This window comes from Antrostomus carolinensis, unplaced genomic scaffold (genome assembly GCF_000700745.2).
Source record: "Antrostomus carolinensis isolate BGI_N321 unplaced genomic scaffold, ASM70074v2 scaffold7389, whole genome shotgun sequence".
Lineage (NCBI taxonomy): Eukaryota > Metazoa > Chordata > Aves > Caprimulgiformes > Caprimulgidae > Antrostomus > Antrostomus carolinensis.
This window is the reverse complement of record NW_010337845.1, coordinates 23080-34377: the sequence shown is the minus strand read 5'-3', so window position 1 is coordinate 34377 and position 11298 is coordinate 23080. Positions and strand designations below refer to the sequence as shown.

The window sequence follows — 11298 nt, the reverse complement described above, 5'->3', positions numbered from 1 at the left end:
CCCCCCCCCCCCATTTTTCCATGTTTCCTGATCCTAAATTTCTTGTCTTAGCATAAACTATTCTCTCTCACTTGCTGCTTTCAAGGTGAGTCAGGCCCATCCCACTCTTCAAGCCCCTGCTGCCCTCACTGCTATCTCAGCAGCCCATTCATCTCAGTGCCCACACAACAAGGGCTTGGTTCTTCTGTACCTGGCAGAGAAGATTGCTGAGATGCCTCCAATCACCCAACCCATTTCAACACACTTCATTTGATAAAGCATTAGTAATTCTAATCCATGGTTGTTTTTCTCTGACTCTTTATTTTTTTTCTCCACCCTAGGTCCTTCGCTTCTACGCCATGTGGGATGACACCAGCAGTGTCTTTGGTGAAAATCGGCCTTACATCATCCATTACTATTTGGCAGATGACACAGTGGAGGTTCGGGAAGTCCATCAGCAAAATGATGGTAGAGACCCATTCCCAGTACTGATAAAACGTCAACGCTTGCCCAAAACCTTTGTGGACAAGAAAAGTAAGTGTAGATTGCCCAGCACATCTGGCTGTGCTAAAGTGCTTTGGTGGGGAATCACATACGTAGTGGCTGTGTCAGAGGTACACTGAGTCTGGAGAGTTTTTTGCTGAGAACACTCCCAAGTGTCATCAGTTTTTGGCCAAAGAAGAGTTCTTTAAATGATCATTGTGTTCTTTATCTTTTGGGAAACAGTGGCAGGACAGCAGTACCAACAGTTCCCTTGAGCTATTTATACAGCTTCCTTTGTATCCCTTGTCACCAGGAAACATTAACATCTACCTGATGGATTTATTTCTTCCTTTTGCTCCCTTGTCTTTAGAGACCTTCCCAAGCTGCGTGCTAGAGATCTCTGATCAGGAGGTACTTGAGTGGTACACAGCTAAAGATTTTGCTGTGGGGAAATCTACCACCCTCCTTGGACGTACCTTCTTCATCTACGATTGTGATGAGTTCACACGAAACTTCTATCGTGACAAATTTGGCATCACAGACTTCCAGCCAGTGGAAATAAAGAAGAAACCATGTGAGGAAGTTCCACAGGTACTTCAAACAACTTCTCACAGGAAAGGGAGGGAAGGAAGCAGTTGGTATAAGCTCTTACAGTAAAGTATTGGTTCAGCTTAGTAAGAACCTATAGTAAACAAGTTCAGTTTGAAGAAAAGAGCAAGTAACTTGAAGAAGACAAGAAGACAAGAATGGTCATAATTGTTATAAGAATGAAAATCCTCTGAAACTGGTGATTTCTAATACTGTAAAGGAGAAAGCACTTGCTAATATTGATAGAAATAACTCTGATTATGTTTATACTAGAAAATTAAACAGTGTCAGGGTTTGGTTTTGGCTGGGAAACCAACTGGCAAAGTCTGGCTGCACTTATACTACTAAACTCTCCCTCAACCTCCAAAACAGGGTTGCTAAGTCCAAACTGCCCACTGGGGATGGTCACAGACCTTGTTACCTCCCAAACTGAGTGGTTTGGGGTGCTAACTGGCATGAACCACCAACATGATGGGGAATAGGTTAACAGTGTAACCATATAGATGATTGAGTTCCTGTGCATAGGAAGGTTTAGTTATTAGTACAGCCATAATCCCTTTATTCAGAGAAATTACCTGGCTTTCTGACTTTTCTTAATTCTCTCAAATATTTCTATGAGTAAGAGGTCCAGTAGCATCTCTGCAGAACAGGATGTCACAGCTATTGCCACCTGGTGATGGAAGAATTATTTCTAAACAGATGTTTTTTGATAATCTGTCCTGCAAACATTGTCTTGTTCTTAGTTTCAGCTGTTTCTACTTGATATCTCCTCTGGATGCAGGTAATTCCCCCCTATAATGGTTTTGGCATCCTTGAAGACTCTCTTCAGAACTGCTTTTCTCTGATTCCAAAGCCTCCCCGGAAAGATGTAATTAAGATGCTAGAGAATGACCACAAGGTGCTGCGATACCAGATGGTCCTGGTAAGTGCTTTCCTTGAGGGTATAGTTGCCAGCTTATGTTGTAGAGTTCAGAAGGATGAAAGGAACAGCTTGCTCAGACAAAGCTGTTAGCAAATTCTCCTCTGTGCTATTGGGAAAAGAGAGCTCCCCAAGCCCCTCAGGGGATGCTGTTGAGTTATTTTGTGCTTACTGTGACAATTAGTAGAAGGTAGGAAAAAAAAACAACAAAACCAACAAAACAAGGCCAGAAAGTACAAACCAGACATGCTACAAAACCACAGCCATTTATGGAAAAACTCCCACTGACATCAGCACGTGACAGATGGCCCCAACTGAAACAGCATTGCCACTGGGCACTGTGCCTCTGCCTGCCTCCAACCGCTGCCGCGGGTGTGAGCTCGCTGTCGCTCTGCTGCTGGCTCCCAGCACCTGTCCTTCTCCAGGCTCAGCAAAGGGCTGTGCTAGCAGAGCAGCCAAGTGCCAGCACAGAAGCTGAGGAGTCCACAGGGACGGTGCTTTCCACTCATGACAACAACAGCATTCAAGCCCTGGCCTTTGTGCCAGCTTCACAGTTGGTTTATGCAAGGAGCCTCTGGCACATCCAGCAGCAGCGATGGCATTTCCTGTGCTGCCTGGTGCCTGCCCCCTCCAAACACTCAGGGTGAATAAGGGCTGATTTCTTCTCCCTATTGTGCAGGAGTTCCTAAAGGTCACAGCTGATGAGTTCAGATCCCACTTAATTTTAAACTAAGCAAGTAAATCTACTGCTGTGTCAGGGGAGTGTCTTCCTGTGACTAAGAGCTGGAAGCAGCACCAGCCTTTCTCAGACACTCATTACAATGAAAAATAGAACTTTCATACTGAATTTTACAGCCAGTCTCTCTGTGATGAATCATTCCATATATGATATTCCTTTCTTTTGGATTACTCAGCCTGTGGAAACATTGAATATACTTGGTCACTGCAGCCCAGATTCTGCCCCTGTTAGCTCAACCAGAGCAAGTAACCTTTGAAATTCAGATGCTTAGTGCTGTCTAGGGCTTTGTTATGCCACGTCAGTGTATCTGTAGCTTTGGGCCTACATCAAGCACTTTGTTTAGTCAGCTATAAAAAAAAAAAAACCCAAAACAATGAACTCTGAGTGCTCATGAGTGGGTTAGTAGGTATTCCTAAGCACCCCAGGAAAGAGAAACCTGGTTCAAATGTTCATTTTCAAAGCCACTACCTTTCCTCTAGGAATCACCGAACCCCGAGGACAGAAAGCGTCGTTTCATCCTCTCTTATTTCCTCTCCGATGACATGATCAGCATCTACGAACCCTCAGTTCCTAACTCTGGCATCATTGGAGGCAAATATTTAGCAAAGACCAGAGTCCCCAAGCCAGGTTCTACTACAGAGAATATGACATACTATGAGCCCTCTGACTTCACCATTGGTTCTACAATTGAAGGTAAAATCCAGCCTGGATCGATAATACTCTCAGAGCATTGGCTATCAGTGCCTCCTCTGATGTGTCATTTATTGCACAGACAGTGCACACACCTTTCTTCCCTTGAAAGATCTGTTCCTTCTGGCTCTCATCACATTTGAGTTTCAAGATCACCAGCTGATGTACACGGATATCACTGTTACTGTCAATGTTTGGACCTTTGACATTAATTAGGAAAAGAGTTACCTTCTCCATAGTATATGGAGTCTATATGGAGTTTAGAGTATAAACAGGAGGGAGAGTGACTTTTTACATGGGCAGATATTGATAGGACAAGGGGAGATGGTTTTAAACTAAGAGAGGGGAGATTTGGGTTGGATATTAGGAGGAAATTTTTCACCCAGAAGATGGTGAGACACTGGAACAGGTTGCCCAGAGATGCTGTGGATGCTCCTCCTGGGAAGTGTTCAAGGCCAGGTTGGATGAGGCTTTGAGCAACGTGATCTAGTGGAAGGTGTCCCTGCTGCTGGCAGGGGGGTTGGAACTGGATGAGCTTTAAGGTCCTTTCCAACCAAAACTATTCTATGATTCTATACGTTCATTTTATATTCTGAGTCCTGCCAGGATTCACAGGGTTAAAGCGATGCCAGATGGCTACCAGCAGCAAGGGCCATCAGTCTATCTTGTAAAGAAAATTAAGGTAACACTGAAATATTTAGAAACACACTTGTGCTAACAGGGGAGTCACTGTAGGCCCAAGCATGGGGCCTTTGCTCTCAGCAGCTGCTTTTCTTGCAGCAAAAATCCCTTTGAGTCAGAGAAACAATTCTCACTTCAAGGGCTGAAACAAATAGCAGAGCTCGCTCAAACCTGAGCCCAGCCACAAGAGAGAAACCTTGTGGATGATGAAGTGACTTACCCACGCTGAAAGGCAACTAACACTGCTTGCTTTAATGTCTCTTTCCCCAGTGTTTGGCCACAGGTTTGTTATCACTGATGCTGATAAATATGTGCTTAATTATATGGAGAGCAACGCAGAGAGTTTCCCTGAGGCAACGCTGCAGTCCCTGAGGGATCATTTTCACCCACGACAGGTGGTGAAGGAAACTGCCAACAGGTAAGCTTCAAAGGATGCCGTTGTGGAACTAAATAAGACTCAGGGTTGACAGCTAAGGGCATTTCTAGCAGCCTCCATGGGCTCCTGTCTGCTGTCTAATGGCTGCTCAGCTGATTATTCAGCTCCAAGAGCCTGTGTCTGGACACATACAGAGCAGGGCAAGTGTGTACAATATATTGTCATGGTTGCTGCTGACCCAAAAAACCTTGCGTGACAGCTCTGGCTCAGCAGCAGAGATACTTTCAGCTAAATGGACACAGTCATCTGTCCCCAAAAGACAGCAGTTACCTCTGACAGATGCTGCTAACAGTATCTGCATGAGCTACTAGACAGTTGCAGGCTCAGTGGAGAATTGGTGGAGGTTTTTTTCATTTGCTCTGGCTGTGCTTATCAGCCCATCAGAGCTTAGACCACATCCTCTCTTTTAGCTGTCCAGACCCATTTTGGGTGACCCAGTAACAACCCTATTAACTCACAAGACACTTTGGAGTCATTTAGTATCATGGTAGTTCAGGGGCTCTGGTTGAAATTAGAGTTGCATACAGTTCCTGGGACTATCTGGAGCACACAAGGAAATGTTCCTCATCCCAGAGTATTTGCAGACAAAAGCTGCATGGAGGAAATGGTCCACAAAGGGAAAATAGTTTACCTAACGCTCCCAGATCGAGACTGAGCTTCATCTCCAAGTCCGAGCCAAGATGGGTTTGCCATAAAAACCAAGCACCTCAGAAGCCTGCTGTCTATTGAGGCTTTGAGCAACCTGGTCTAGTGAAAAGTGTCCCTGCTGCTGGCAGGGGGGTTGGAACTGGATGATCTTTAAGGTCCCTTCCAACCCAAACCAGTCTGTGATTCTATTCAGAAATACAGTCTGGCCAGCCATGGTGAGCAGCCAGCAGACACGTGTCACAGTAAAGCTGCCAGAAGTAGCTTTCACATGAAATCCTGTTCTTCCTTTCCTCTACAGTGACATCACCATGCTTGGGACCAACAGGCAGGGACTGGATGAATTAATTGTGCAGGTTCAGGAAGAGCTGAAGCTCCATAAGTTGAACAACAAGAAAATTTGGGAGGCGTTTTTTCAGTGTGACAAGGATCGCTCTGGCTTCTTGGACAAAGCAAAATTTTTAGCCCTTTGTGACAGCTTGAGCGTGCCAACCAACATCTTACTGGTTAACAAGGTCAGAAGGAAGGGATGCTGTGGATATTGAATTCCTATGGTTCTTCAAATGAGCTCTTCTAAAAACCAACCCTAGCCAGGGCAACCTTACAAAGGAGAGATGATGAAGGGAGTGGAGCATCTCCCTGCTGAGGAAAGGCTGAGGGAGCTGGGGCTCTTTAGCTTGGAGAAGAGGAGACTGAGGGGAGACCTAATTAATGTTTATAAATATGTAAAGGGTGAATGTCATGAGGATGGAGCCAGGCTCTTCTCAGTGATGCTCAATGGTAGGACAAGGGGCAATGGGTGTGAGCTGGAACACAGGAGGTTCTGCTTAAACTTGAGAAGAAACTTCTTTACAGTGAGGGTGCCAGAGCCCTGGGACAGGCTGCCCAGGGAGGGTGTGGAGTCTCCTTCTCTGGAGACATTCAAGACCCGCCTGGACGCCTTCCTGTGTGATCTCATTTAGGTTCCTGCTCTGGCAGGGGGATTGGACTGGATGATCTTTTGAGGTCCCTTCCAGTCCCTGACATTCTGTGATTCTGTGAAAAGGGCAAGAGAGTCCCAATTCAGAAGGGCCTCTGAGCTGTTGGACTGAGCCTGTCTTTTCAAGGAGGAGATAATAATCGCTGTCCTCTATGTAAAGGGAAGAAATGTTACCCAGGTTGCCCCTTAAATTGGGTTTACCATTATATGAAGCCTGAAAATGCCAGGCTCAGGTCTGAGAGATGAGCAGAAAAAGTTGTACATCATGATAGAGATCAGGCAGAGGCTACTGCAGAGTTCCTGAGCATCTGTTGTGACTTAAGCACACCTGGGCTTGAGATGACAATGAGGTGCTTATGGAATCAGACTGAGGAAAGCTTAGATACATTCTGGATTTAACAGCAACTGAATTGAAGGTTTGAGAACTAAGTATAAAAAAAAAAAAAAAGAAATCAGAATCATTTGATTCACTCAACTAAAACACAGACTGGCTGGGCACTATGAGCACCAGCACATGGAGATCACAGTCTGCCTAGCAGAAAATGTGAGGGAAACTGAGGAGAAGAATTAATGCAGCAGGGATGGAGGATCCTTTCAGGAATATGACTGGCAAGGATGCTTTCTTAGCATAACGTGGTATGCAGTAGGTTAGTGGCCAATAAAGGCAGACTCAGGGTTTAAAGAAATCTAGAAACCAGAGGGAATATGTCCCTTGTTAAAAAAACCCCACATTTTTTCAACCAGCCAACCGTGAGCATCACAGCTGTGGTTAGGAAGTTGCACAGGCAGGATATTTATGTCTCTGAAAGTGCAGTGAATAAAGACCTTTGAGCAGCATTCAGGGCTTATGCTGTACTAGAGCTTGTCGGGGATCACTCTGCCCTGAGGAATTTACAATGTGGTGACAGTCTTTCCTGCTCCCACTCTGAGAATGGGAGACAAAGTGATGTGCCCAATAGCGTATGGGGAACACTTTGAGGCTGAATTCCCATGTCTGAAACACCATCTAGGACCTAAACACTAAAAGCATCTCTCTTCACTCTTGAAATCTTAATAATAGTGTGGTCAGAGCCCTCAGAAGTGTGGTGGTGCTATAAATTAAACACAGTTAACTACTGTCTGGGTTGGAGAGGAACACAGCTGTCAGTCACACAAGAGCAAGCCGAGTAAATCTGTCACCAGGCGACAAGGGGAAGAAGAATCCTTTCAAGGAACTGTGATATTAGACCTTTTCCATCTCCCTGGGTGTCAGAAAGAGATTAGTTATGCAATTAAAGAAACAAAACCCCTCTTTCTTCCCCTTAAGCACACAAAGGTTGTAGCTCTGTAACACAATGCAGGGTCAGGGATGGATACGAGAACTGGCTCATTAGCAGGGCTGTCACTGAGCTCCATTATCTGTGCCTCCACTTTATGCCATGTGCACACACCAAAGTGACACCAGTCAACAGTAAATGTTCAGAGATGCTTCCCTCATCTCATTTTTGACAGGGATTCCTAAAGGGTTCCTGAAAGATTTGCTGTGGCCTGTGTCAGTCTGTGGCAATCCTTTATTTTTTTTTCTGGATCTATTGCCACTGTGGTGATACTTGGAAGACAATCAGGATTAAACTCAAAACACTTTAATTCTTCTCCTTGTATAGATTAGTGTCACCTATAAGCATTCAAGGTCACCTGTGATTCAGGACTACTGAGGTGGCAGGCTCTTCCACACAGGGGAATAAGATCATCTGCTCTGTCACACAAGGAGTACTGGGCACTTTCTCCTTAAAAATAATATATATATATTTGTAGCTTCTTCCAGTTCTTTATGATGTTTGTTTTGGTTTCTTTTCCCGCAGCTGATTGACCTCTGTTCTTGTGGAGAAAACAAGATAAACTACCATAACTTCCTTAAAGCCTTCCCCTTGTGATCTGCACCCAGGAGTTGAAGCACAAGACCAGCAATAAAATTCTTAGCTGAGTTGGCTTTAAGACACTGTACCTCAAAAAGGATGCTCTAGCCTTCACCTTTACCTCACTCCCTCTCTCCTTCCCCTCCTCACCAGAGCCAGCTCATTTCATCCTCACTTTAACTTTTTCTTTCCTTTCCTAACCTCTCCCTGCCCTTTAACTACCACCAACCTCAACCTCACAACTGCTGGATATTGAAATGATTCACAGGAGAAGAAACTTCAGAGAACAAAGCCAAGTTCTCCTGTTGATCTCCCAACTTTTTAATGCAGTACAGTAAGGCTTGCTAGAGGTAAAGCTCTCTAAAGCCTGGAGTGACAACCACTCTAGATATCTCTCACAGAGTTGAAAAGGGGCCTTTCACAGCAAAGACTGCCAGTTTAAATTGTTATTTGCCTCACAAGAAGAGCTAAGAGCCCTGCCATGGACCACAATAAACTCACACTTGCTAGTCTGAATGTAAGCAAGTCATGCATAGGTGCTATAAAAGTGTTAATAAAGCTGCTTTAAATACAAGTACCTCAATGTCTGGAATAACTAAGGACTAAAAACCCCACAAAAGGGAAAAAAACCCTACAAAACTACGATTCTGGGTTTACTTGGAGGGATGAGTTTAGCTCTCACATCGCTCTGGAGATAGCAGGGGTCTGTCTGTACACAAATCTGCCAACAGCAGCTTCACGTTATTTATCAGAAGGTTGTGAGAATGGTTTTAGGACTGAGATACTATCTAAACCCATCTTAATGCAACCTGTCATCTTAACCAGACAGGACCAATGAAAAGGGAAAACTAGCAGTTGGCATAGCAATAGAGAGTTATGACACTTGTGCTCCACTCCAGAGTCACATTGCTCATCTCTCCATGAAGGTAAAAGGTGGCAGGGACCTTCTCACCCCAAACGACACCTGCCAGGTATTGCCACTGAGCAGACATGAAAGGCAGCTACCGTACACACAGCAGAGAACAAAGCTCTTTGGAACAAAATGCTTATTTAAATCAGCTTTTGTGTTGTGGATTCCCACTTCCCCTCAGACAGCTGAGAGTCTCCACATGACAGCTCCCTCCTGCCTCTTCAGAAAGGTCACCGCTCTTTCTGGGCCCGTTTGTTCTGCTGCTCACCCTGACTGAGAATTGCTACAGCTCTTCTCAGGTCCACCTCGGATTTCAAAGCCTGGCTTGGCATTGCATGAGGTGCTTTGCTTTTGATCCTGACAAAGGATAACTTTTAAAGGCCATCTTTTAATCAGTTTTTTCCAGAGACCAAAAAACTTACAGATTAAATTAACTGGAACTGTAGAAAAGAAAATCAGAAACTGTTTTCTGCACATGCTACGAAACTGTAACCCAATATTCAGCCTGGGGCCAGCTGCTGAAAGTATACAATTCAGCTCACCCTCAAACATGCACTTAAACCACATCAGATAAATCATATCCTACAAATGCCCTTATCCTCCACTCCCAACGATGAAGGCAGCCCACAGATAACTCACTCAGAAGCAGCTGCCTATGCTGTGGACATGGGAAATGTGAGAAGATGAACCCCAGCTGCAGGGAATACGAGGACACAAGATGTTTCACCCAAAGGGAACAGACTAGTCTGGTATGGCAAGAGAGAGACAAGTAGAACCCCTTGCAGACTGCTTTGGAAACGCATACAGCTTAGCAGAGTGATAAAGCATCAGTGGAGAGCAGCAGTGGAAGAATCTATGCCTTTTATTTTATTTATTTATTTCAGAAAAATACTTTTGTTGAGTTTATCACAAAAGTCATATAACAACAAACAACAACAAACAAAATCCGTACAAAAATTGAAGTGTCAGGAAGAATGAAACAAACAGGTAAAATACCAGAGACTTTTACTTCCCCCTCCCAACCCCCAACCCCCTCCAAAATGAGGAAATTTGCACTAAAGCATAAATATGGAAGAACAGAAATTTTTTCTCGAGTTCCTTTGCTGAAGTTTGGTTCAAAGAGTTCAACATATTCAAAGAAAAACTACCTGCCTCTCTGCCTGGCTTTTCCACCAGCCCCACTGCCAGCAAAACCCCACGTGCAGCCCCAAGGCGAAGTAACATATTCCACACTTGTTTGAGTACAAAGTTTGCCAAACCATCTGTGACACCCTCACAAAATTTACCAGAAGGGCTGTAAATCAAACCCCACAATCTCCATCTACTGTTGATACAAGTTGGGCTCCATCTACCAAGACTTCACCTAAGGCAAGAGACTGAGGCTGATGTAAACCCCCAAGCGCTGCGGTAAAGGCAACGTATCTACAGGCTTCAAGAGTCACTTGGAGGCAAGGGGGAGGCATCCTAGAGGAGTTATTCTTCTCTCCAACCAGGAAGCCTACCAAAAATACATTTTAAAATGGTGAGTTAAGGGTAAGGGGACCTACAGGGAAACTGGAACTTGTCTTCTTTACTACAAACCCAAACATGATGAGTAAGAAGAACGAATCTTCAACAACAACAACAAAATAACACAACTGTAATGCCCCATAAGAGTCAATCAAAAATTAAATGTGAAATGCTACATCTGTTCTTCCTCCACCCCATTCTCCTCCCAAGCCCATTCCCCAACTATCTAAGACAAAAAGAAAAGAACTACCGCTGGTATTTCACAGCTCTTCTACACTGAGGGCAGGAAAACACTATGCTTCACACCAAAAAATCATAGACTACTCAATCCCCAACCTCCTTCGGTTGGATAATGGACACAGACTACAAAAGCAGTCTCAAGTCCACAGGAAGGGTGCAAGCAACAGCATTACACTAAAAGTAAAGACTTTCAGCTTTGCATAGTCTCTTAACACCTTCTGCATTGTGATGGACAAAACCTCCTGCTTGGGGTTGGATCTTTTTTTTTTGCAGAAGACACAGGGCTTGACAAGATGAGGCACCAGAAGAGCATCCACTCAAAGCAAGTGGACTCACGGCATCTTTGTAGGTAGAGCGGTCAAGGAAAGATTGACCACTAAGGGCTTGCAATGAAAATACTCCTTTTGGGAAAGAAAAAGCTCTTTGGGTTGAAGAGAAGGTTCGGTCTGCTCAGAAATGACATGGGACATGGAAGCAGTTACTGCAGCTTGCAGCCAAGGGATGGTGTTTGCACTAGAAGACAAAGACAGAAGCAGCCTGTGGCAGCCCCTCCAATGGAGGGGAGATTGCAGACCTCTGGGATGACAGCACGTATTGCCTTCCAG

At 44.6% G+C, this 11298-nt stretch overlaps 1 protein-coding gene across 1 annotated transcript in view; it reads left to right on the top strand.

Moving 5' to 3' along the window:
* The window catches only part of EFHC1 (EF-hand domain containing 1), a gene marked incomplete at its 5' end in the record, with an annotated part of 9965 nt that extends 1852 nt beyond the window's left edge, over positions 1 to 8113 (top strand). Inside the window, 8 exon segments of the mRNA XM_010175307.2 lie at positions 321 to 513; positions 833 to 1053; positions 1832 to 1972; positions 3188 to 3401; positions 4350 to 4497; positions 5462 to 5675; positions 7981 to 8043; positions 8045 to 8113. Of these exon segments, the coding sequence (XP_010173609.2) occupies positions 321 to 513; positions 833 to 1053; positions 1832 to 1972; positions 3188 to 3401; positions 4350 to 4497; positions 5462 to 5675; positions 7981 to 8043; positions 8045 to 8113 (1263 nt within the window).
* Between the last annotated feature and the right edge of the window lie 3185 nt (positions 8114 to 11298).